The 26,251-nt window shown below is 66.7% G+C and overlaps 1 protein-coding gene and 1 long non-coding RNA gene across 9 annotated transcripts; one reads left to right on the forward strand and one right to left on the reverse strand.

The window, feature by feature from the left end:
• Positions 1-4,662: 4,662 nt before the first annotated feature.
• Positions 4,663-22,053, reverse strand: PDGFA (platelet derived growth factor subunit A). 8 transcript variants are annotated; one of them, XM_044746886.2, is made up of 8 exons: positions 21,765-22,053; positions 20,291-20,420; positions 18,802-18,898; positions 14,041-14,145; positions 12,222-12,409; positions 7,238-7,352; positions 7,007-7,075; positions 4,663-5,376 (listed from the first exon to the last, which is right to left on the reverse strand). In XM_044746886.2, exons 2-7 carry the CDS (start codon positions 20,351-20,353, stop codon positions 7,020-7,022), a joined length of 624 nt encoding a protein of 207 aa, XP_044602821.1. In that variant the 5' UTR covers positions 20,354-20,420; positions 21,765-22,053; the 3' UTR covers positions 4,663-5,376; positions 7,007-7,019. The 8 variants fall into 8 exon arrangements, with proteins under 8 accessions (XP_044602821.1, XP_044602820.1, XP_044602819.1 ...); XM_044746885.2 differs by lacking the exon at positions 21,765-22,053 and adding an exon at positions 21,322-21,721; XM_044746884.2 differs by lacking the exon at positions 21,765-22,053 and adding an exon at positions 20,816-20,973.
• Positions 22,054-22,062: 9 nt separating this feature from the next.
• LOC139040129 (uncharacterized) lies at positions 22,063-25,854 on the forward strand. Its single transcript, XR_011494032.1, has 2 exons — positions 22,063-22,198; positions 22,778-25,854. It is a non-coding gene; the product is annotated as an uncharacterized lncRNA (long non-coding RNA).
• Positions 25,855-26,251: the final 397 nt, after the last annotated feature.

Consider the following 26,251-nt stretch of genomic DNA (forward strand, 5'->3'; position numbering starts at 1 on the left):
ACGACCGGACACCCACGTGGGTGGGAATGAGGGTCGGCCCTTCCCTGCTCCATACGCAGAAATCAGCTCAGAGTGGACCGAAAACTAAATGAGCTAAAACCACAAACTCTCAGATGAAAACGAGCTCCTGAATCATCTCTGAAGCACGTAAGATCATGGGGCACAGAACCGGGACAACTCCGGTCCACGGTGGTCTAACCCAGCCGTTCAGCCACCTCACGGTGAGGAAACTGAGGCCCGGACACGGAGAGGCCCCCTGTGTGAGGCCGCTGACCGCCAGCAAGCCCGCCCACTCCGACCCCAGCTGCCTCAGGAGCCCCCTCGGAGGGCACGCTCTTGGAGACAAGAATGAATGAGTGGAATGAATGAATGAACTTCTTGAGACCCAGCCGCCGCGGCCCCACAGCCCGCCGCGGTCTGGAATGCATGGCCCCAGGGGAAGTCTGGGTGGGTGACCGGCCCCCCGTTCCACGGAGGGGACAGTGGGAGCTGGCACTGCCAGGCCGTGCAGGGGGCCGGGGCGGGGCGCCTGGGCCGGCAGAGGGGGAAACGCAGCCCAGGGGTCAGGCAGAGTTCACGGTGCCCGCGGCTTCTGCTCTGCCACTCGGGCCAACGAGGCGCGGGGCTTCCCACTCCAGGGGCCTCAGCTGCTCGGGAGTGCAGGTCTGGGCAAGTCGCAGCTGCCTTCGCTGCGGGGAGAGGCCGGAGCCCCCCTGGGGACAGAGGAGACCAGGGACCCCGCAGGCGGTGCTGGGGGTGCAGCCCCATCTCCCTGGGGGCCTGCGGGGCTGAGCGGGGACCAGGACGGACTGGGGGCAGCTGGACAGAAAGGCCAGGGTCCCCCACACCTGCCCCGGCCAGCCCACGCCCAGGGCACCCAGACAAGGTGCCCGTTGTCCCTCGGGACACACCCCCCCCCGGACCCCAGAGCCACCATGGGGTGAGGCCCACCAGGCCCAAGAGATTGGAGCTCATCTCAGAAAGAGCCAAAATGAGGGGCTGAGCCCGGCCCCCAGGCCAGGCCCTCCAGCTGGCCCCACAGCCTGCAAAGGGCACGGCCAGCCCACAGCCTAGAAGTGGTGGCCTGGTGATGGGCGCAGAGCTGAGCTGTCAGGAAGGGGCTGGGGTCCCACCCGAGGCTGGCCACACCCATCCTTGTCACCTGAGGGTGAGCAGGGTGTGAGGGCCCAGGGTCCCCCGGGGAAGGGGGACGGGGGCTCAGGGCCGTGCTCCATGGCCGAGGGCTTGGGCCCGGCCCCGCTGAGGAGGGTTGCAGCCCCCAGCGTTCTGTGTGGGGCGGCTCCCTCACCAGCCCAGAGCCTGCAAAGGGTCCCCTAGGGGAGAGAAAAGTTTGTCTGTCTGTCTGTCCTGCACAGCAGAAGCACAAAGGGCCTCCTGGCTGTGCATTTGCGGGAGGGGCCCCGGGGCCACGGGGCTGCCGGGCTGGGTGGCTGGTGCATGGACCGCTGCCCACGGACGGGCAGGCCGGGGCCAGATAGCGAATGCTCCACATTTTTTGGCGGCTGGAGGGCCCGGTTGGACACAGGCGCCGCTGTGTTCTGCAGAAACCCCAGGCTTTGTGTCCCGGTGCCCGCAGGGCGTGGGGTGGGTTCCAGCACTGAGGGGGACAGGCCGGCTCCCCCACCGTCCCCGCCCCGAGGCCAGGCCGGGCTCTGACCCCACCCAGGGGTGAATCCAGGGCTCCTCCCTCAGCGCAGCCACGGTGACCTGAGCTCGAGGACCCTGGGCACCCGCTGGGCTGCCAGCCTCCCTTCAGGGGCCCAGAAAAGGCTCAGACCCCAGCCCTGCCCCCCAGGCCCCGGCCGGTGCAGACAGACAGGGACCTGGGAGACGCTTCCAGCTGGAGGAGGCGAGAGCGAGGGGGCGCAGCCTGCGGCGAGGGGCCGGCCGAGAAGCCCCCAGGCCTCCATCTGCATCCACATGGTTCTGCCCGGTGAGGGCCATGGGCACGGGGACACAGACTGACAGAGCGGGTGGGCGCCCTCCGCCCTCCCCGTCTCCAGAGCTGCACTCGCAGGTAGACCTGGGTCACTCAGACGTCCTGGGTCCAGCTCAGCCTGAGGAGCGGGAGGGGCCTCCCGCGTCCAGGGGGACCCACGACGCCTCCGAGGGTCTGCTCTGGGCCGGGCCCCTTCGTGCCAGAGGCTAGCACCACCGTCCAGCAAAGGGTTCTGCCAGTGAGAAGCGACTCGAGGTCACACGTCAAGGTCATCCAAGGTCACACGGTGAAGCACCTGAGGTCACACTGCCGGGTGGTCCAGGGCGGGAAGAGTCCAGCAGACACATTCTCGCTCCCCACCCTCGGCTGCCCCAACAAGCGGCCCTGAGGGTCCCCAGGCAGACATCTTGTGAACGTCCCCCCTCCCCGGCCCAGGTGAGCTCGGGCCCTCACTGTGCTTTCCAGGCCCTGGGCCCCAGCGGACACGGCCGCCCGTTGAGCCCCGGCCCAGAAACGCTGGCCCCGTCACCTGGGCCACCCACCTGTCTGGGCCCAAGACCTGGCTGGGATTCGGAGGGAGGGGCCGGGGTGGCAGGGAGGCGCTGTGGGGACGGGACACGTCCCAGGGCGGTGTAGACGGCCCAGTGCCCATGGCCTCTCTGGCCGCCATGTCAGCAGCTCTGGGCCCCCCGCATCCCTCCAGCCTCCCACCGGCCCCGGCAGGCGCCCCCCGAGGCCTCAGGAGGGAGCTCACCCGTTCACATCGGCACAACCCGGTGGACATGTGTCCCCCTCCGCCCGGGCACAGCCCTGGGAGGCGTGGATGGATCCCGGGGTGGGGTCTCCCCACTTCACTGCTTCATCCCAGCCCCCTCTGCCCACCCAGCCTCCACCCCGGAAACGGGTAACGGAGCCGGGCCTGGTGGACAAGACGCCTGAAGCCCTCGGGGGGCGGCTGGGGCAGGGGGCTCGCCCAGAGGGAACGTGGGACACGACGGGTACGGGGCACAGGCCGGGGACACGCCGCCCGGAACTGAGGCCGGGGGTCCCACGGCCGCCACTCGCCCACCACACGCTCACATCACAGGGAAGCCACGCGCCAGAGCCCGGCCCAGCCGGCCTGACCCCTGTCCCACCCAAACTGTTAATTTAAATAAACATTCTTTTGAAAAGTTAAACTTTTAAGTCGCTGCCAAAAACGAACGTTCGCAGCTTCAGGGCCGGCTGAATTCGTAGCACGCGCCTGGGTTAACACAGACCCTCCCGGCCGCGTGGTTTGTGCCTCTGTAACGGGGGGCGCGGGTGCAGGCGGGAGGAACCGAGTGGCGGTGACCATGTGTTGTCACCACCTGTCACCTCCCGCCCCTCAGTTCTGTGACGCGGTGACGGCAGTGGTGTCCTCGGTGACTGAGTTCCACGCGGCTCTGAGCACAGCCTGGTTTGCAGTCCGTGCCCAGTGGACACCAGCCATGTGACAGGTCAGAGGTCAGGGCCTGGAGTCCCCCTCCAAGGGACGGGGCGCGCAGGGGGCACGTGCAGCCCTGTGCTCCTGCGATGGGAGCAGCTCGATCTCCCTCGGGGTCCGCGTGGCGGCCGCTTTCCATCTGCCGATGCTGCTCTGAGGCCCAGACGGAGACCCAGCAAGGGACGTGGTGGGCCAGCCCTGAGCAGTCGCCGACTTCTTGGCGTACCCAGGGTTCCTCGAAGGAGAGGCCCCGGACATGCTGGGCAGAGCCATAGAAAAGCCCTCGGGCCACGTGGGCTCAGAACCATCGGCCCCAGACCACAGCCTCGGCCGGGCACGGACGCCATCCCAGGCGGGGCAGGTACCGCTGCGTTCACACCCACCCAAGCCGGGGGCTCCACTGGGGGGTCAGGAGAGAACAGGGGATGTAGTCGCTCACGGTCACCCCAGGGGCAACCCCACGGGCAACAAGGGGTCTCGCTGGTCACTCAAGCCTCTGGCTTTGAAGATGGGATGGCAGGCCTGGGGGACGCAGGCTGCCCGGGTCACTGGCTCACCCGTGAGGACAGTGCGGTCGACCCACTTGTGAGATAATCCGTCCTCGACCGCCAGGCTCGGCGGGTGGCCGGCCTCCATCTCCAGGAGGCCACGGGCACTGGCCGGATGGCGCCTTCGGGCCATTCCTGGAAGGTTCCGGAATGCCGAGGGCAGGCCACGTTCCGCGAGCCCTCGTCGCGGGCCGGCCCAGAAAGCCGTGACCTCCCAGGAGAGCCGGGGTGCAGATGCGGTCACACGGCTAGAAAAACGTGGCCGTGAAACACTTCCCACGTGTACAGGTTTTGCCGGTGGGTTTTTTTTTTCCTTTTCGGCTCAAAAATACACACTGCAGGCTCCCCAGTGGATAAAACCGACAATATTCGATAAAACCCAAACTTCACCTTTATGAGATGGCACCGCGCACCCACAGGGCATGCTGTAGCACACACGCGGCGTGGGGCATCCTACCCAAGACAGCAAATGTGGGTTCCGGCCGAGCCCCGGCGGCCGCAGGGAGCGAGCTGGGCAGCCAGGCGGGAAAGCTGCTCGCACCGCGGGCTCCGGCCCCCGGCAGGCGACACGGGGCCGGCGGGCGATTGGTTCACGCTCCGTTCTCTCCAAACGGTTTAAGCCCAAAAGGAAAAGCAATGGGGGTCGAGGAGGAAGGGAAGAGCCAGGAGCACGAGCACACGCCTCGGAGGAGGGTATACACCGCGTTTATTTAATACAGCTCGCTCGCTCGCGTCCCACTCGGGAGAGACCGTCCCACCGTCCTGACCGTCACAGCAGCCTGGTGTCACCGGCGTAAACGCCATCCAGGAGAGGATTAAAAAAAAAAAAAAAAGAAAAAAAAGAAAGCTAGGCAGAGAGTAAAAAGGAAAAGCTTAATAATCACTTTATGGTGTAAAAAAAAAAACCCACTTAAGGCTCTGGGGAGGGTTTCGTGCAGACGTAACACCACCGCGAGGAGACGCGGATCTGAGACACTCCCGGCGCCCACGGGCCCGTCGGCGTCCGTCCGGGGTCGTCCCGAAAGCGGGCCCCGTGTCCTCGGCTTGAGCACCTGTGGCCGCCCTGGACAGACGTCCAGTCCCCGGGGCGTCCCCCACTCCGGCGACCGTTCAGACGTTCTGGGAGTCAGTCCGCGTGCGCTCACTCGCTCACTCTCTCGCTCTTTGTTTGGACGAGGGAGCTTCCCCACATCCCGTCGCCGAGGGCGACGATCTCGCCTTGACGTCACAGGAAACACGCGTGGGCCGTCTCTTTGTTCTCCAGGGTGCGCACGGGGACGGGTTTCACGGAGGAGAACAAAGACCGCACGCCGGCCACAAGCACCGTACAGAGTTCAGGAATGTAACACGCCACGTGCATCCGTGTCCCGGGGAAGGGCTGCTGGCTCGTCCTCACCTCACATCTGCAGGAGACGGAGAGACACACTGAGCGAGAGTCGGGGCTCGAGCACGCGGCGCCGCGGGGACGGCGACCCGATCTGGCCCAGCGCGCGCGCACACACAGCGTGGCAGGTCTCAGATTTGAAGTTTCCACGAATTTTCTCAAAATCAAACATGCCTCGTTACCTTTTCTGTAACACCCTGCCCAGAATTGGGACCAGGCTCCCGGACTAACCCCGTTCTCCCATTGTACAGATGGGGGAAACTGAGGCCCAGAAAGGTTCTTTTGCCTTTCTCCACACCTTCCTCTTTCTCCCAGCCTAGAGCTTGATGTGATTTCTGGAGCTCTGGCAGCCTTCTTGGGCCATGAGGCAACCCTGAGAATGGATGCCCTCCAGACACTTTGAGCGGGTGGGTCTACACTGAGCTCTGGGCCAGAAGCATCGTCCCCATCCCACGTCCACCGCTCATTCCAAAACTCGTACCACCCGCATGCCCGCAGCCCAAGCCCAGCAGGGCCTGGGGGAACCGGGACACCTGCCTCTCCCTTTGGGGTCTCTGTCATCGGCTGGCCCATGGGGCCAGAGCCCAGTGGTCTGAGGCCTGGATGCACAGCCGGACACAAAGCTGGCCCCCACCACACCCTCGGGCTAGCAGAAGCCAGGCCACACCATCATTTCGGGGTCGCTCCTGGGACCTACTGTGTGGACCTTCCCCCCCAAAGGATGCTCGAGTGGACCTGCCCCTGGCCTGGCAGCTCTGCAGCCACACACTGGACCCGACTCCTCCCTAAGAATTCTCACGGCTGTTTGTTTCAGACACACAGGCTCCTGCGGGCCCAGAGCCACGACCGGGCCACCCAGAGCTAGACGGGCCAACACCAAGGGCCGGGAAGCCTTGAAAGTGCCCCCTCCAGGAGGAGACTGGCTGCCCAAATCCCGTTTTCCTCTGGGAAGCACGGTGCCTCTCTAAAAGACTTCATTTCCCAGACCCCCGGCAGCTGAGGGATGGCCACGGGCTCGAAGCAAGAGCCACCAGGTGGGGTTTCTCTAAGAGGGTTCTTTCACCCTTCTTCCCATCTGTTTCTTCCAGTGTGGAGTGTAGATGTGATTTCAGGAGCTTTAGCAGCCACATACGGCCATGAGGCAACTCTGAGGATGGCCACCACTGGTCCTAGAAGGAGGAGTGCCCCTGATGGCACCTTGAGACAGCCGTGCCTGCTCTGGTCTGCGGCTTTACGTGAACAGTGAACGTCTACCTTAGCTCAACCCTTATTTCCAGGGTGTTCCTAGACCCCTGTGAGCCTCAGTTTCCTCATCTGTCTGACGGGCGGGGAACCCAGCTGGAAAATGGCAGAGCCACCCGCCTCCGCTCAGAAAACCCCAATCACTGCGTTCCCGTGAGGCCTCCGCCTCCCGATCATGGATAGAGCCCGAAGCCAGGGCGGGCGCTGGGGCAGCCGCAAGCCGGGGTCAGGCTCCCTGTGGCGGGAGGGGCGTCGGGACGGAGCGAGGAGCCCGCAGCCCAGCCCCACACCAAAGCCGCAGCGCGATCAAGGCCAATCAGGGCCGTGTCCGGCCGGGGGGGTGATTGTCCGTGCGATCGGTCAGCGCGCCTCCACCCGCGGGGCTGCGGCCCCCGCGGAGCGCCTACCTGGTCGGCCGCCTTAGGTGGGTTTTAACCTCTTTCTTTTCCGCTTTTTACCTGACTCCCTGCGCCTTCCTGTTAACAGAGGCAGGACGGCGACACCGCGCGGTCAGCACCGAGCCGCCGTCCTCCCGCGAGAGCCTCCATCGGCCCGGCTGAGCGCCGGCCCTGACTCGCTGGCCGGTTGCAGCCTCAGACCCCACGGCCCCCGCCCGGCTCCCGGCCGCGCCCGCTTACCCGTCTCCTCCTCGCGGGGGCCGGCGGCCGTGCACGCGCACTCCAGGTGCTCCTCCAGCCGCACCTGCACCTCCTTCAACTTGGGCTTCTTCCTGACGTACTCCACCTTGGCCACCTGCCGAGACCAGGCCGTGAGCCCCGTGGCCGCCACGGGCGCCACGCGGGCCACCGCCGACCCCCGACCTCCCCACCGCGGGAGAGGCAGTGCCTGTGCCCGGTCCCTTTTCAATTGAAAGTAAACCGCTAAGGCTGCGGCCCGCGGGAGGAGGTCTGAGCCCCAAGGTGGGCGGGGAGGGACGGTGATGCTGCAACGTTTGGGGGACAGCCAGGGCCGCGGGGCGTTTCCAACGTGAAATGATGCTACAGGAGAGACAAGGCCGCGGCCGAGACACCGGGCTGCTGCCCGAGGCCCAGGAGGAGGCTGCTGGGTCTGGACGGGGTCCCCGGTCTGTTATGGGCTCCAGATGAGGACCCCACGGGCTCCGGGCCACGCCGGCCCCACCGAAAACCTCTTCCCCAAAGCAGCCGGGCCGGGCGCACGGCCACCTTGTGACCCCCAGGCCACAGCCCTCCTGGAACCGAGGAAGCCGCCTCAGAGACGAAGGCGGGGACCCCGGGCCGTCCCAGGAGGGGCTGGGGGTCCAGAGCCGAGCGGTGGGTCCTTGCCAGTCGCGTGAAGGCACCGCCGCCCGTCCACGGGCCTCGCCAGCCCGACCCCTCTGGGCACAGAACCCCAGCACAGGGACCCACGTCCACACCTGCTCCCGGGGAGGAGACGGCCCGGCCCCGAGGGCCCGAGGCACCGTCCAGACAGCCGAGAAACCAAACCCCCACAGATGCCAGGTCGGAGCCCCAGAGGCGGCTTGTTCTGTACCAGGAGCACAGCTCCACCCTTCCACTCGCGCACACACGGATGCACACGCCTGGCATCCGTGAACACGTAACACACGACCCAGGGAGCCCTGTCGAGCCTCGTGTGCCAGGCCGCAGACCCACGCGCCATCCCCCAGCTCCATCCATTTGCACAGACGCAGTTCTCCAGTGGCCCCAGGGGGCCCCCAACCCGAACGCCCGCAGCCCAAGCTCTGGGCCCCGTGGGGAGCTCGTCCCAGGCCTCGCGGAGCCGGGCGCACAGCTGACACTCCGTCTATGCCAATGTTCGCCCTGGGGACATCCACTCCGCCCCTTCCTGATCACCCAGGGAAACTGAGGCGGAAGGGGAGCAGAGCCCGCCCAGGTCATACTGCAAACACATAGCGGCACCGAGGCAACTGGGAGGGCCTGGAGCCCAGAAGCCGGAGGAGCCCCGGGCAGCAGGGTCAGCCCTGCACCCTGGCAATGGGCGGCCCAGCCCGAGGGTGAGCCGGCCCTGAGGCTTGTCCCGACCTGGCCATGGCTGCTCAGCCACATTAATGGTTAACCCGTAGTGCAAAGGGTGCTAAGCGAGCGGCGGCCGTGGGAGAGGCGTGCGGCCCGGGTGTGAACGCAGCGGGGCGGGCCTGGCAGATTTCCTGGTCAAGAATCGGGAGAGAAAGAGAGGCCCCAGGCAGGAGCGGCCGCAGGTGGGGGTCTGTTCCCTGGGGGGATCCAGGGTTGCACTCACCTGTCCACCTGCCAGGGGACCATGAGCCCCGGTTGGGGGGAGGCGTCTCCAGACCATGTGGATAGACAGACGCCCTGTCCTGTCTACAAAATGGGAGCCAGGTCACACCCACCCAGGGGTCGCCGAAAGGAATCCACGAGGCCACGTCTATGGAAGCTTCTGGAAGGGGGGCCCGGGCGGCCTCGGGAGGGAGGGAGGCAGGCCTGGAGTCAGCACTTCCCTTCAGAACCCCCAGCTCCCAAGTCGAGAGAGGCCAGTGAGCAGGCCCCGAGGGCCACTGGGGGTCATGGACGGACCCTCCCTCCCTCGAGGTCACAGGGTGGGCCGCACCTCAGCAGGCGTCCCAGAGAGCAGATGGCGCCTGGCCCTCGGGAGGTGGACAAGCCTCACCCAGCTTCCTCGGGGGACAGACACGGGGACCTGGGCTCAGCCGAGCCCCCCAATTCCCGGGCAGAGGGGAGCAGGCTGTTTGCCCAGACAGACAGCCGGCGGGGTGGCGGACAAATCAGAAACGCCGTCCCCCGCCCGCGGCCCCCATTGCAAAGTGCGAGGAGCACCGGCCGCTCGGGTCTGGGACCCACTTCTCTGCAGACGGCCCGTTTTTATCAAAGAAAAACAAACCGCGGGCGGTGAGCACACCTGCCGCGGGAATGCGAGGATTCCGACGCTCCGCCCCGCACGTCTGGCAGGAAACGGCCACATTCCTCCCCCAGGGACGCGCCGCGAACGTCAGACCCTGAAACGTGTGCTCAGTGCCAGCCGGGCCCACAGGACGAGACGCTCCCCCCGAGGGACCCGGCCGGGCGCCTCGGCCCCCCAGACCCACCCAAGAAAGGACCTGGTGAGGCCGTCACGCCCTCTGGAGGAACAGGGGACTGAGGCCCTGCTGCCCACCAGTCCCGGCTGGACATAGGCCTGTGCTGAGGGGGACCCACCCCTCCCAGAGTCCAGGCAGGCATCACCTGTTGACAGATGGGGAAACTGAGGCAGCACAGACAAGGCCGCCTCTTCGCTGGAAGGAGGCCTGGACTCGGAAATAGCAGAAACCCTGGGCTCGTCCCTCGACCAGGAGTGGGTGGTTCCTGAGTCCGGGACGTGGCGGTCCCAGAGTCCATACCCCATGTCCCCTCCCCAGCCCCCCACAGCCGCATAGAATGAAGCGGACGCCTGGTGAAGGGGACGACCTCAGCCCTTCCCCTCACCCGGCTAGAGGTCAATGTGGCACGGAGAATGGTGACCCCAGGCTCCGGGACCTGATGCCAAAGGGCCATGCCCCTGGGGCCGTGTCCAGCTTCCAAGGCCCGACCTGACCCACGGGGGCTTCCTCAGGCAGACATGGGGTGGCCCCAGCCCCACGTCGAGACACAGACCACCAGAGCCACTGCCCTCGCCCTGGGCCCTGAGCCCTGAGCAGGACCCCCGGCAGCTGACGGGCTCTCCTGCTCAATCAGGCTGCAAAGCCCGGCCTGGCCCCAGGGGGACACACCCACACCCCCATCTGAAGCCTGCGGTCAAGCAAAGCAGAGCCTCCGCCGACCCCCTGGACACGGCCGCAGAGCTGGGTCCCGGTCTCTGGGCACCTGGGGGACCGACCAACTCGTTCGTTTACTGACCAGCTCTGATGCAGCCCCAGGACAGTGGGGACCGTGGGACTGCCAGGCCGCCCCCCAGAGGCTCCCAGTCCAGCTGCCGCCTGAGGGCAAGTCCCAGAGGACAGAGGACAGCCCCCAACCCGGGGCCGCTGACCCCCGGCACCCACCCCACAGGCCCAGGGTCTGGGATTCCTCAGGCCAGGCGTGGGGGGCCGGGTGGCCTCCACAATGGGCCTCCTGTTCCCGCTGACCTCTTGTCCCCTCTCAACCAGAACCCCACAGCCTGGGGCCGGATGTTTTCCTGCCAACCCTCCGCAGGAGGCAGGGCCGGGGTCCCAGGCGGGCACCCAGTGAGCAACCAGCTGCCTGGGCTCCAGCTGCAGGACCAGGCCCCCACCCCCTGGGCTGACCGCAGCCCCGTCTGGGCCGAGAAGGGCCCTGGGCTGGTGCCCGAGGCAGAAATGGACCACGGCTCCCAGGAGGGGCTGCCCACCCTCCCTCCCGCTGGCCGTGCTGGAGCCTCTGGATGCGGCCCACCTGCTTTGGGGGGGACCATGGCGGGGGGTCACTGCCCACCCAGGACTGGACACTCCCCAGGCCTCATGCCACAGGGAGCAAGCGGGGTGGGGAACAGCGGGGGTCCCCAGGATGGAGCCTCACTCTGCTCCAGCATCCCCAAGCCAGAGACCCCATCTCAGACAGCACCCCACGCCCGTCGCATCTGGAGCACCCGTCGCATCTGGAGCACCCGCCACCCCCCCCACGCCCCAGAGAGAAAGACCGCAGGGTCCTGGGTGCCTGGGGCCCAGGACACACTACATACCAAGGGGGGACACTGAGACCCAAAGGGGCACAAGTTGTGAAGAGCCGGCGGGCAGGCAGGGCCGTTTGGGTGCCGAATGCACAGTTGGGCCTCAGTTTCCTTCTCTGACAAACCAGAGCAACAACAGGGACACATGGTGTCCGGGCAGGGGGCCGAGAAGCCTCAGCCGGGAGCCAGCGCCCCAGGGGCCACCTGGGGCCGGGCAGGAAGCCGGCGGAATGCGCTCGCTCAGCACGCGGAGTGCGGCCTGGGACCAAGGCCCTGCGGGTGAGTCCAGGGCAGCTGTCCGGTCTCAAGTGCTTCCCGTGTGACCACAAGTGGCCCGGCCGGCCCCGCAGCCCCACAGCGGGACGGCTTCCCTCCGGCTCCCCACTCCAGCCCGACAGGGACCCGCCGGGCACAGGGATGAGGGACAATGCCGATGGTCAAGGAATGAGCTCGAATGCGCCCCCAGAACCGACAGCCTTGTTCCAGCAGAATCGGACCCACCAGCCATCAGAGGCCCAGCCGAGAAGGGGGCCCTGTGGCCCAAATCCACGCCCCCCAGGGTCCAGCGGGACCAGAGCCCACCCAGAGGGCAGAGCCCCCAGAGGCCAGAAGATGCCCCGAAACAGGATGGCCAGCTGCCCCGGGGCCCTCGGGGTTCCACAGCCCCAGAGCGGGGTCACCGCCCTGCAGACCCATGTCACAGACAAGATGGGACGGGAGCGGCCCCCGGCCCTGGGAGAAGCTTCCGGACCCCACTCGGGTCTCAGGGCAGAGTGAGCACGGCTCCACGAACTGAGGGGACAACGCACGGCCTCACAGAACCTTCCGGAGAACGGCTCCAACAACAGGCACATCCCAAAGGAAGAGGGTGCCCTCCCCGATTCACGCAAGAGAAAGTGAGTGTCGGCTGGCAGAGGGGACCCATGCCCCAGCTCCGAGCCCCGGCCCCGCCTCCTCCCCGGCTGTCGCAGGGCTCACCTTGACGCTGCGGTGGTGCACGCGGGTCGGCTGGCACTTGACGCTGCTGGTGTTGCAGCAGCCCGTGCAGCGCTTGACCTCCACGCACGGCGGCCAGATCAGGAAGTTGGCGGACGTGGGGTCCACCTGGCTCCGAGGTATCTCGTAAATGACCGTGCGGGTCTTACAGACAGCGGGGATGGCCTCCTCTGCAGACGAGAGCTGCGGTCAACAAACGCGGAGCCCGCTCCCCGCCTCCCGCTGGCACCCGCGCCCCCTCTGTGACACCCCCGGGGCTGCAGCTTCCTCCACAGGACGCTGGGAGCTGAGTCGGGGGAGGGCAGGGGCCCGAGTGGCTGCGGGTGCGGCTGAGGGCGGGTGGGCCAGGGACCCCCAAAGTCTCTTCCATCAAGGCCCAGGGACCCAGGACAGGACACAGACACGACACACAGACATTGGGACACAGTCCGGTGCACGACCTTCCTCCCCACGCCGGCCTCAGGCCCAGCTGGGCGTCTGCAATGGCCGCCTGGCGCTGTCCAGCCATGGGGACCGGCCAACGGGAGGCCCTGCCGCCCAGACACGAGCCTGGGATGCCCGGCCAGCAGGCGGAGGGCCACTCGCCAGAGCCGCTGCCCCAGCAACACCACGGGGCCGGAGCCCAGAGCCAGGAGGAGCCTCCAAGGGTGTGGGGGGCCCAGCACGGCCCCGACACGCATGCCCCAGCCCCTTGCACGACCCTGTGGCCAGCACGGGTGGGCCTTCCCTGCGCCGACGAGGGGAAGAGCCTGAGATGAGATCAAAGGACCAGACTGGCCTGCCCTTGCCCCTGTGCCTGGTCAGCCTGTGTGTCCCCTCCTGTGGGCTTGAGATGACGTCCCGGGGGCCCTGGGGCACGCAACTCCTCGGGACCTGGGACCACCTGGGCAAGGAGACACCCTGGTCCCCAAGAACATCTCGCAAACAACGTGGGCTGGGTGCCAGGCGTCTGGTCGCCCCATGGGGGTGGCAGGCTTCGCTCACGGCCCAGCCCAAGGCCGCCAGGTGGGAGGGGCCCAGGAAACCTGGCCGTCGGGACAGAGGGCGGAGCCAGGAGACCAGCCCTTAGAGAACGGGGTCTGAGAATGTGAAAGGCGTGGTCCTGAGAGCGAACCTCACCTGGGGGCCCGCTAGCCCTAACTGGGAACCGTGTGCCCGCACGTCAGGCTAAAGGTAGGAGCTCTAAGCCAGCTTCTTGGAGGAGACCCAAGCTCAGTGGAGGAGCCACGCGCCCAAGGTCACACACACTCAGCAGCTTCAGGACCCCCGATGGCAGGGGACTGGGTGGGCCACACCCCCCAACTGTCTCCCCAGGGCCAGAAAGCAAACGCAGAGACGCCCTAAGAGAAGAGCCTGAGGCCCAGAGACCCCACCAGCTCGTCCTTCCTCACGGGGGTCACACAGACGAGGGGATGCTCGAGAGCGAACAAGAACCAAGACACCCCAACCCCGGGCCCTGGGGGAGCCCCAGGAGCGGGCAGGGCCGCAGGCAGCCCACCAGGCGCGGCTCAGGAGCCCCAGCGCTCCGCGTTAGGAACTGGGGACGGAACACGGCCACGCTCCCCGCGAGGCCTCCTGGAGAGCAGGCCCCGACAAGACCGGGCACTTGAGGAATTTACGATGGCTCTCCGCTCCTGGAAACTCTTGGCCCCGGCCAGGCCTGCAGCGAGGAGCGGGCGGGCGGGGGCAGAAGGGGGTGGGGGGAGGCCCCCGGGGACGGCAGGCGGCCAGAGCTGAGGGTGCTGGGGACGGACGCTCACTGAGGCCACAGCGGGGAGCCCGCCCAGGCCCCAGAACTCACCGATGCTCCTTTTCCTCCGGATGGGCACAGGCCGCTTCTCGGCCGCATGCTTGGTGGCGTGGCCCCCGTGGGCTCTCAGGCTGGTGTCCAGGGCATCCTCGGGCCCTATGGGGAGAAAGAGGAGTTGGGCACCAGCCGGCCAGCGCCCACCCACATGGCAGCCAGCACACCCCACCTCCTTCCCCAAGATGATGACGGGGGTCCCCCCAGGAGACCTTCCACTCCCGCAACAGGGTGAGGAGAGGTCCCAGAAGTGAAGAGGATGGAAGATGCCCGAAAAGATGCTGCCGACCCCCACAAGCCCACACGGAGGTCTCCAGGCCGTGGCGCCCTCGCTGCAGCTCACGGCAAAGCCGCAGACTTGGGGGGGCCTCCCCTTCCTCTCCAAGGAAGAAGCCCTGAGACCGCTCTCTGCGTCCACAAGACCCAGAACCAACAGGCCTGCTGCTCTGCGCCAGGCCCACCTCCCGGGCAGGATGCCACCTCGGAGAGCAGGCTGGACAGCGGGCTGACGGAAAGAGGAGCAGAGCCCGCAGGGCAGCTTTCCCAGCGCACCTGTGTCCGCCTCCCTCCCTCCCTCTCGCTAAAGCCACACCCTTGATGGGGCAGCCCAACCTCTGACGGACAGCCAGACCCCACTCGTTCCTGAAGTCAGTCCACTCTGAGGGCGAGAGGGGGAGACACCCCAGGAAACACAAGAAAGACACATTGCCTCCTGCCCAGTGTCCAGCAAGGGGCAGCCGCAGGACGGACACGGGGCGGCCCAAGCCTGGCGAACACGGGGACAAGCTGGTAGGATGAACAGTGCCCGAGAGCCACAAGCATGGAGGGGGGGCCCTCAGCCAAGATCAGAACTGGACCCCAATCCCCCAGCCGGTTAGACCCCCCGGTGCACACACCTCCCCAGACAGGCTGGGAGAGGCCCAGGTCTCCCAGGCTCCTGGAAGGAAAAGAGGCTGCGTCTGGCCCGTCTGGCTGGAAGGATGAAGTGGGTCACACCTGGCCCCCCCAGCCTTGACCCCAAGACCAGCTGGGGGGTCTCTTCCCACTTCTGGCCTCCACCTCTGCCTCCCCACAGATAACCAAGGCCAACGGGTCCAGGAAGGCGGGCCCCACGGCCAGGAGCTAAAGCAGCTGCACCACGTCCTGTCTTGCCATCTTTTCCCCAAGAAGCTCGACTGGTGTCCTGGCCACCAGCCCAGACCAGAGGCCCCTCCTCGGTGCCCGGCCACCTGGGCCTCGTCGACGGTCCACCAACCACCAAGACTGAAAAGCTGCACGTTTTAAAACGGAAACGGAAATCCGTGCGTCAGGCGCCAACGGCGAGAGACACGCTCCCAGAATCCTGAAGCCTGAGCAGAACGCAACTTTTTGCCCAAAACGACTCAATGTTGCACGATGTTTTTTGAAGACCCAAAATCAGACCAGAACTGGACTACTCATGCCGTAAGAATTTCCCATCAGCTAACTGTTACAAGAAGCGTTTTTTTTTCATGAAAAAGTGACTCTCGTGAGTCACGTCCTGGTGGTGGCCACGGTGCCATCGCCAAACCAAGGAGCAGCTGGCCCTCCGCTCACAAGAGGAAAGTTAAGGACGGCGACGACGTTGGCTACCATTTTCTGACGCCTTCCCACGGCCAGGCGTTGACCACTTCACTCGTGACAATCCTAACGTGTGTACAGGGGGCTGAGGACGCTGGGCCCGAGAGACAGGCAGACAAGCAAGGACAGACAGAACCGGGAGCCCGTGACCAGGCTGACGGCCTTCCCGCCCGGTCTAGTAAATAGAGGCAACGACAGCCCTCCGGTTTATCAGCCGAGCTGGAACCTGAAACCGGCGACTTGCTTTCGAGACACAAGATGGACAGAAAACGGCTCCTGGTCAGACAAGACCATCCCTCGCCACTCGACCAAGATGGGTGGTCAGCGAACCAGGCGCGACCCCCACACTCATGGGGGAAGCGGGCGATGGACGGATGCTGGTTCAGAGGGAACCCCGTGGGCACGAGGCCCCGGAACTTCTCTGGGGACAGTCAATCGAGTGGTTTCCCTCTTGTCCTTCGTACACGGATGTGTGAACACAACTCGGACGCGGAAAGTCCCCCACTCTTGGCGTTGGCGCCTCGTCAGGGCCCGAGGGGACATTTACGGATCAGTTACTGAGTGACCGCAGATGGGCGCCTGGCCAGCCCAGCCGAGAACAGAGCTCCCGAGGCCGCTCCACCAAGCGGTGTGTTGTCATCGCACCCGACGAACAGGCCCCAAATTCCACGGCATTCAAGGACCACATGGCGGCCTCTGGACGCCAAAGCCGTCCATGAAAAAATCAACTACCCGTCACTCCGTACACACTCCCGGAATGTGGCGGGCTCCGAGAAGTTTCCGGAGCTGGTCTAGGAATCCTCCACCTCAGGGCGTCCAGCCAGACAGCCTGGAGCCTCGAGCTCAGTTTCCACATCTGTAATGTGGGGGTGCAGCCGGCCCCCTGGGAGGACCCAGGATCCCACAGCCAAACGCACAGCTCCACCCACTCGGGGGAGGAGCCAGTCTGCTCAAAAGCCTCTTTTGGGATTCCTGGGCATTAACCTGACACCCAGAAAGGCCCCTTGGAAGGGCCACCCCGGAGTTTTTACAAAGAAGGATAGAGGAAACCGAGGAAGGAGTCAGCCCCCCAGATGCACTGATCCCAGACGGGCCTCTGGATGGACCTAGCGGGCAACCCAAGGCCTAGAGGGGGAGCTGACGGCCCAGGTGTTTACAGCCTCCCCAGCAGCCCGACCAGCTTCACGTCTTCCCCTCAGGTGGGAACAGGAGTCGAGGCAGAGCCCCCCAGAACAAGTTCTAGAAGCAACCGGACCACTCCGGTGCTCAGGCCAGAGACGGTGGGCTCCTGGATCTCAGCTTCCACGCCTGTGACAGGAGGGCTGGACCAGGAGGAAGGACACCCAACCCATCTCGGGGTCTGTGTTGCAAAGGGTAGCCCTGGGGGCAGGGCCAGCGAGCAAGGAATATCCCCAAGGCCCCTCGTCTGCTCTCACTCCAAGTTTCCCAGGCACTGGGAGTCGCACCCTGAGAATCACCTTATAGACCCCACAACACCTGGCAGGTGGACAGCGGGCAGGGGACCCACAAGCCACTCACTGGGGCAGGAGAAAGATGAGCACCCCCAGTAACGGGGGAACCTGAGAATTGGCTGGGGCATCCTTGCTTCTTCAGTTTGGACCACCCCAAAGACGCTCAGGCCCAGAAGCCCCCAGGTCAGGAATGAGCTGCCCGCTGAAGGCGTTAATGGGTGGGGGGTGGGGGAGGCGGGGCTGCAGGGACCAGAATAAGAATGGGCCCAGCAGAAAAGTGAATGGCCCATTTCCCAGTGGCGGCGTCCCACGGCCATCCCACAGAGAGGCCTGGCCCTTCACAGGACTCCCTGGGGTAAAGCAAAAAAAAAAAAAAGCCCTGGAACCTTTTGGGGGAGACAGTCTCCCCACTTCCCAAATCCATCCGGGACCATCAGAATGCAAACAGGCGTTTGCCTCACATTCTCCTCAGGGCAACACAGCAAGCAGCCAGATTGAAATCCCCCCTGGCCCAACTCTGATCTCCAAGTGAAATTCTACCCCCTTCCCGATAAAGATCAGCCTGAGGATTTCCTGGGTCAAGAAACTACAGAAACCGGCGGCCTGGCTAGAAAATGGTTTTGGCACAAAACGAAAACAGCCAGGCCTCGCTCTGCACCACCGTAATTAGGTACAAATTTCCAAATGACTCGACATGTGACTTTACTGAATTCCCCCTCCGCCCCCCTTCCCTTCTTCAGGGCCGTTCGAGGGAGAGGAAAATCTTCATTTCGCTTACAAACCTTCCACCCGACCCGTGCCTTTACTCGCTCGGTTGGACAAGTTCACTCGGGGCCTCTCTTCACCATCCACAGTAAGTTTTCCATGTGAGTATTTTCCTAGTTGAATCTCACACCGGAGTTCCCACCCATGCGATGCCGGCCAGAATCCTTGCCCTCCGAGGGGGCTCCCTAGGGCCCACCGTGCACCGCAGCCAACCGGCTGTCCCCACCGCCTCTGCCCACCCGGGGCCGGTCCAAGTCCACAGCGACGCTCAGGAGCTTCCGAACTCCGCTTGACAAATAAACTGTTTTGTCAAGTGAGTGGCTCCACTCCAGGGCCTAAGGATGAGCCCCAACAGCAGATGCGTCCAAGGCGCGCCTTTTTATTGCCTCGTGAAAAGGGAAGGCACGGGCCTCCCGCGACCACAAAGGCCCGGCCCCTCGGCAGGAGCCTGGCGAGTGCGCGGCGGCCACAGGGGGGCCCGACCCGGGGGCACCGGCTCCTCCCACGCCTCCCCCCGCCGCGCGCGCCCAGGGCTCTGCGCCCGGGCCTGGGCAGGCTGGCGCGCTCCTCCGGCCGAGGGCAGGCGCGGGCCGCACACCTGGCCGGGCCGCCGGCGCCCTCTATGCGGCTGAACTTTCTGTGACACACCAGGCATTTTCCTTAAATGCAAAAACAATCCCCGGGCGAGCGAGCGAGCGAGCGAACAGCCCTCGGCCGCCGCCACCGGGGCAGAAAGCGGCGACTGGAAGAGAAACTCCTGACTCATGCGCCTGGGCTTTTACGGCCCGAGGTTGGATTCTGACCTTTCGGTGCGCTCCTGCGCGGCGCCCGGCCCGGCCCGAGCGCGGGAGGCGGCCGGGGCGCCCTCTCCACCCGCCCGCCCGCGCCCTCCCCGCGCGCCGAGGAAAGGGACGCGATTTACCTACGGAGTCTATCTCCAGGAGTCGCTGGAGGTCCCGGATGCTGTGGATCTGACTGCGCGCCAGCCTCTCAATCAGCTCGCGGGGGATCTCGGCTTCCTGCAAGCAGAACCACACGGTCAGCGACCCCCCGAGAGCGCCTGGCCCCCCGACAACGCCCGGCCAGACCCACGCGGGCCCCGCGCGCGCAGGACGCCCGCCCCCCTGCCCAGGCCCTGGAGCCGGAGGCCCGGGGGTGGGGCTGGGTGAGACCCCCCCAAACCCTAGTCCCCATCCCTGTCTGCCCTTTGCAAAACGAAAGTCCTTCCCGCTCCTACAATTCCACACAAGAGCCCTGTGCCCCCCTCCCCCCGCGGGGCGTCGGTTACAGGAGGTCTGGGGGCGGCGGGGGCCCCGAGTTCCTGATTTAATGGTGAAAGCGACATGGAGAAAGATCAAGTTGAAATGCGTCACGGGTCGGCGACCAAAGTCACAGCGGCCCCAACACTTTAATCCAGCCCCCGGGGGCTTAAATTTCACACCCCGGAATCCCCGGCCGAGCCTATGGGGGAGAGGGTCTCTCCGACTCACACACGCGCTCGCACACACTCGCTCACACCCACACTCACACTCGCCCCACCCCGGGCTCTGGCCCAGCCGCGGCCCTAGCGCCGACCGAGACGCCCCAAACGCAGCCGAAGCTGCCGGGGACGCGAGAGTTAAACATCCACCTCGCGCCGCTCCCCAGCCCTGCCCAGACCACCCCCACCGCACGCTCCCCCTACTCAGCCCTGCTTTTTAAAGGGAGTCGGGGGTCGCCGGGGGGGGGGGGGTGGTCTCGAGCACCAGGTTCCCAGGACTGGGCTGCAGAAAGTCATTCATCACCGCACGGCTCCCGGGGACCCGGGATTGGAGGTTGGGGGGTGGGGGACGCCGGCGGTGGGAGGGCGCGGGCGCCTGGCCCGGCCCCGGCTCGCCTCGCGCAGCCACCTGTAAGCAGGCCCCGGGCGGGCGGGACTGCGCGGGCCCGGCCGCCCCGCGGGCTTGGCGACCTGGAACCGGGGGCTGCGGCCCCGCGCTGCCCACCCCGCCTGCCGGGGGCTCCCGCCGCAGCCGCCCCTACCTGCCCCTCGGCCGTTCTCCTTCCCTTCCCGGGCTCCGCCGGCTCACACACCCCCTTCGGCGCTCCCCGAACCCCGATACTGCATCGCCCGCAGCGCCCCGGGTCCCCTCCCCGGAGACGAGCCCGCGCCCCCCGAAGTTTCTCCCCACTCGTCCACCCCGCCGCCCTCCGCGGCAAAGCGACGCAACACGCTGGAAACTCACCAGACACACTTAGGCATGGCAGAAAATAGAACCCAGTTGGGAAAATTCAAAAACCGACCACCCTGGCAGAAATCAGAACGCGCTCCGCAGAGCCCCGGAGCCCGGGGCGCCCGGGCCAGCCGGCAGCCGCAGGGGGCGTGCGCCGGGGGAGGCGGAGAGGGGCCGGGGCGCGGGGGTGGCACCCACCTCGGCGAGGGCATGGGCGAGATATCCGCAGCCGAGAAGCAGGAGGCATGCCCAGGTCCTCATCGCGTCCCGAGGCGCTGGCGGCTCGGCGGGGAGGCGAGGCCGCGGGGCGGGCGCTCCAGCCGGACTCCTGTGGCGGCGAAATTCAGTACCATCCCTCAGGGAGCGCGGCCCGGACGAGGGTGGCGCGGAGAGCAGGGAGCCGGCGGAGCGCGCCCGGCGCGAGCAGCGAGCGCGGAGAGGCAGGCAGCGCCAGCGAGGAGGAGGAGCAGGGAGTGCGCGCTCGCCGCGCCCGCCGCGCCGGGAGCCTCCTGGGCCGCCGGGTAGGGGGTGGGGACGGAAGGGGCGGAGGGCGGGGGCTGGGCCTCTTCCGTGGTGCGTTCCCGGTGCTGGCCGCCGCCGCGCTCGCTCCCCGGCGCTGGCTTTAGGAGCAACCCGGCCGGCAATTCCGCGAATCTGCGGGCATCAGCCCCGAGAGGGACCCCGGAGCGAGGCTGCAGCCGCCGCTGCCGCACCACCCATCACCTGTCTGGACGCCCGGCCGGGCCCCGGGCGCGGGCTCGCGCTCTCCCCGCGGGCTGCGGGCTGCGGACGGCCCCCCGCGCCCACCGCCGGCCCCGCGCTCGCCTCCGGCCTCCTCTCGCCGCCGCCGCCGCCCGGCCGGGCACGGCGCGGCCCAGCACGGCGCGGCCCGGCGGCCTGCGTGCGCCCCTCCGCGGCGCGCCCTCGGCTCCGGCGCCGCGCTCCGCCCTCCGCCGGCCCGAGCCGGGCAGCGCCCGCGGCCGCCCGGGGCCTGGCCGCGCGGGCCTGAGGGCGGGCGCAGGGCCGAGCCGGCGCCGCCGGGAGAGGAGGGGGAGGAGGAGGAGGAGGAGGCGCGGGCAGGCCCGGCTCGCCGGAGTTGTGCGGGCTCCGCAGGGCGCGCGTGTGGAGCCGGCCGGCCGCGGGGAGGGGGTTATAGCGCCGCCGCCGCCGCGCCCCTCCCCCGCCCCCTCCCCCTCGCCTCCCCCGGATTCCGGGCCCCGGACCCGCACCTCGGAAGCGCGCGGGGGCCGCAGGGGCCGGGCAGGGCCCGGCCTCCGCCGCCGCCGCCGCCGCAGTGAGCACACACACGCGCTCACGCGGGCAGGGAGATCCATCAACGCCGGCGCCCGGCTCCGAGCACGGCCGCCGGGGCTCCGCGCGCCCCTCCCTCGAGCCTGCCCGCCCCCCGTGCCAGCTGCAGTCCTGCGGCACCGGACGGGGAGGGGAGGAGGCCGCCGTCGCTGGCTCGCCTCTCTCGGGCCCCAGCGGTGGCGGAGGGCAGCGCCCGGAGCTCCCACGCCAAAAAGGGCAACGCGAGCCGCCCCCGCCCGGCGCTCGGGCCTCTCTCCACGGGTCGGCTCCGAGGCTCCTGCGTCCCCCTCTCCATAAAAGGAAGGGAGCGAGTCTCCGGTGGGAGGTGGGGCGGGTCTAGGGGCGCGTTTGGGGCACTCACCTGGCGGCCGCCACGCGCCCCCGCCCAGAATCCGGTGCCTGGGGCGTCTGGATGAAGCCTCCACCCACATTCCGAGAGGGGAGAGCGCCCAGGTCGGAGGAGGGGGCTGCAGCGAGGCTCGTCCCCACCCTGGGACCCCGCGTCCCCAAGTCCCCGCTCCCTCGTGGAAGGCCGGGCCGCGGCCTGAGCCGGGAACTCGCGAGGGTGGGAGGGAAGGACGGGAAGGGAGCCGCTCATGAGGAACCCCCCGGTCTGAACCTCCCTCTCCGGGATCCGCTGGGCGCACAGAGCGCCACCTCCGGCCGAGGCGCGGCACGGAGCGCGGTGCGGGGGAGCGACGCGCGGGAGGCCGAGGCCTGCGCGGGGCCGGACGGCTCCCCCGCCACGAAAGGGCAGGTGCGCCCTGGTGGACGGATCCCGCCCGCCTAGGCCAGGTGGGATCGGACCCCGGCCGCGGAGGGTCCCTTGAGGACCAGGCATAGAGGGGTGGCCGGGCATGCCACCGCGAAGCTAGACGGCCCAGGCCCCTGGAGGCCAGGAGGTGCCCGGGTGGGTGGGCCCCGAGAATTCTGCCCGGCCTGGCCCTCAGCCCCCAGCGCCCCCCTCCCGTGGGCTAGGCCCGCGCCCCCTCCGGCCGCCCTCCGGCCACACAAAGGCAGTAAAGGCGCAGCCCGCGGGCGCTCTTTCATCCCCGCCTCGGCGGGCTTCGGCATTTCAAAGGCCCAGTCCCAAGGGCGCTTCGGGGGGCGCTCCCCTTCCCCCCAAATACCGGGAGAGGTAGGGGCGGGGCCTCTCCTGCAGTGTCTGGCGGGCCCGGTTCCACAGCGCCCTCCCTCCCGGAGCCTGCACACACCTGCGGCCGCCAGCGGCCCTGCCTCCCCCTGGGCCACAGCCCCAACCTGCGACCCTGATGCCAGCGCCCTCCCCGGCGGTCAGGATGGAAGGCCCAGGGAGAACCAGGGAAAACTTGGAAAGGTCTGGAGGGCACGTGAGAGCCAGTCGTGTCTGTCCAGGTGGAACCTCCTGTTGCTTCCGAGAGGGAGACCGCTGGGCAGTTTCTGGAAGGATGCCAGAAGTGCAGTGTGGGGACTGGGCCTGGACGCGGTCTGATGGTCATCCCCAAAGCTGACCATGTCACGCCCACTGAGCCTCCGAGTCCTGGCGGGCAGAGAAGACCCCAGAACACGTCTTTGGGGTTAAAGGACAAGGTTTGATAACGGGTGTGGGAATGAAGGAGGAAACGTTGGTTGAATTGAGGACGGGGGCGCGGGTCCCTCCCAGCTCCAACCTCTGCACAGAGGGTCGCTGGTTCCCCCCGGGGAGGGGGGGGCTCCGCAACACCCCTGAGCAGCCCGTCCTGGCCTGGCACTTCAGGGGCGCCCAGTTCGAGTTTGGGGCCAGGAGGGGAGGTCTGGGGACGCCTTGGGGCGTCGTCCCCGGGAGTCTCCGGCCAGAGCGAGGGCGGGGAGCACGGGGAGGCCCGGAGAGCTGCGGGGGGCGGCGCAGGCCTCGCTCTAATCGCCGGACGCTATTAAAAATAAAACCGCAGCTGGTCGTCATAGCGACCGCGACAACAGCGGCCGCGAGGGTGGCAGGACTTCTGCAGCCGCGCGACAGCCGCCTTTTTGGGGGACACTCGGGGCACGACGCGCGTGCGAGCACCAGGGCCCGCCCTGGGTGGGACGGGGACGCCCCTAACCCCACGCGCCCCACCCTCCCCCGGATCCTCGTAAGAAACTGGTCCCTAGAAAGTCTGTTTCCAAGAGCTGGAAATGGAGACCGGAGGACCGACTTGACCAAGGGGTCACCAATTTGGGTAAGAACTCGCGCCCGAGGCCTCCCTCCCCCGCACCCCGCCCTTTCACGCTCCGGCCGCCCTCCTAATTTAGGCCCCTGGAGGTGGGTTTCGGATGCTCGGCTCCGAGAGGCCGGGCGCGCGGGGGCGACCGCACCTGCCAGCCCCCCGTCGTGATCCCCTCCGGACCAGGCGTGGTCACGTGCTTCCTCCTGCCCGGGAATCGAGTTTCACTTCCAGCCGCTATTAGGCGGTTCACACGGTTCACTGCAAACATTGATAATGAGGCTAAATATACACTCCAGTCGGGAGGCGTGGGCAGCCGTGCCCGAGCGCGCGGGCGCGGCGTTCCGGGCTCTGCCGGGCATCCCCGCCCAGGCCGGGAGATCGAGGCGCGGTCCCCCCACCGACGCCCGGCTGTGTGCGGGAGGGAGAGACCCGCCCCCCCCACCCAGGACTCCGGCCGCGGGCTGCGGAGGTGCGCGTCCCCTGGGGGCTGCGGGCGCCCCGAGACCGGCCAGAGGGCCCCGCGGAGGAAGGGGGCGCTGCGGGGTCTCCAGGTGGGGAGGCGCTGATGGGGGGTGAAGGTGCACCTGGCTGCCCGGGATGTCCGGCCGCCCCCGGAGCCGGAGCCGGGGCTTCTGGGCTATCTCGGGAGTCCCGGGCGCGCCCCGACGTACCCGCAGGCCCGTAATTAAGGTGAGTGAGGCACTCCAAATAGGCGGAGAGAGGGGCCCCCGTGCAGCTGGTTCCCTCCTGCCCACTGCCTGTGACCCTGCCAGGGAGGAGCCGGGAGGGCCTGGGCGGTTCCTCAGAGCCGGGTTGGGGGCTGGAGGGGGACGCTGCCTTTACGAAGGACCTGTCACCAAGCCGGGCGCTGTGCGTGGTGGGCAGCCAGCATGTCACCCTAAACTGCACCTCACCCAGCTCCTGCTCTGTCTCTTGCTGCTCTGCGCCTGCCTGCGGCCTGGCCCCAGTCGGTGCTCCATTGCTGCCGTCGTTGTTGTTTCCCGGGGTCAGGGTCGTGACTAACATCCACCGAGCCCCTCGGTCCCTGAGCGGCTTCGTTTCCTGCAGCAGACCCCAGGGAGCACAGACCTGTCCCACCTCCCGTGTCACAGAGGGAGCGTTTGAACGCCAAGAAGTCAGGCCGCAGAGCTGGGGAGTGGCGGAGTACCGGGAGACCGGCTCCCCGACGGCACGGGCCCCTCTGTGCCAGCCTATTAAATACATGCAACACAGGACGCATTTGTCCCACGGTTTGCAGAAGGACGTGTGGCCACCGGCCATAAAGGATGTGGAGCCCAGGCCCACCTGATCCCCACTGCCAGGGGGGACGGGAGGGGCACACCCGAGTTTTGGCTGCCCTCTGCCCCTTGACCTTGGCCTTCTTGGTGTGGGTCGTCCCCAATCTGCCCTGGAGAATGGGGGCCAATAACCCCCATGCAGGGCCGTCTCCCCCGTCCACGAGGAATCCACCAGGAAGAGAAGCAGCCATGCATGTGTGCATACATGCACACACACCTGCAGGGCCAAGGGCCCGGCTGCGCGGCTGCCTGCTCCCAGGTCACACAGGTGGAGGCCAGTTGGGCATCCACACCAAGCCCTCTGCCCCATGCCGGGGTGGAACCAGAACAATTTGTAATGACGTAACACCACCGTCCCCTTTATCTCTGGGCAAGGCTTTCTGGGTTCAGGGCCCTTAATCCCGGAGCAGCTCAGCCGAGTGGGCACGGCTCCTTGAAGATCAAAAGTGCCCGTACAGGTGTTAATTAAGCCATGCCCCTGGGCTGCCTCAGGCCCCGGAGGCTGGAGGCTCGGCTGGGAATCAGGCCTTTCCAGTTCAGGCTCCCCGGAAAGGAAGATAAGCCCGCGAGCAGAGCAGGCCGAGAAGGTGTTCTCAGTGTTGTCTTAACTCCCCATTAAATATTTGTATTTCCTTTTTTAAGTACACAAACAGAAATGCAGTTCCAATCGCGTCGAGCCCGCGATGCTTTGTGACTATTTTGTGGGTGAAGGCCGACGTTAAGGGACGCTTGGTGGTGGCTTCAGGAAATGAAGGCTGTTGCTGGGCTGTGCAAACGGGAGCCACCGGCCCCGAGTGGCCGCTGGGCACGTGGAACGTGGCTGGTCTGAATCATCGTGCTGTGCTGTGCGTGCAAGCTCACGGCCTTCGAGGACCCCGTAGGGAACAAAGGGTGTCAAATTTCTCATTGGTAACTTTTTTATTAATTATGTGTTGAAAAGATAGCATTTTTTAGAATGGAGTTAAATAAACTGTATGATTGCAATTCATCTCATCTGTTTGTCTTTCCTTTGTTTACGTGGCTACTAGAAAATTTAAAATGCCGTGCATGGCTCCAGTGATGTTTCTCCTAGAAAATGCTAGTCAAGACACCTGGAGTTCGTGTCTACACCGTGGAGCCAACTGGGTGAGGGGGCTACCTCCTGCCCAGAAGACAGCAGAGCCCTGAACCCCCAGAGATCCTGGTGACCAGCAGAGCCGGGGGTCAGTTTCACCCTGACCCCCGTCCTAGCTCATGAGCTGTGTGACCTTGAGCAAACTTTGGCGTTTTGCAGTCTCAGCTTCCTCTTCTGGGTAACAGCCAGCTCAGGGGTCTGCTTTTAAGAAATATTCACTCGGCAAGTATTTATGTGCCGGGCACCATGCAAAGCATTGGGGGTGCAGCCC

The sequence above is a fragment of the Equus asinus genome, chromosome 14 (genome assembly GCF_041296235.1).
Source record: "Equus asinus isolate D_3611 breed Donkey chromosome 14, EquAss-T2T_v2, whole genome shotgun sequence".
Taxonomy (NCBI): Eukaryota; Metazoa; Chordata; class Mammalia; order Perissodactyla; family Equidae; genus Equus; species Equus asinus.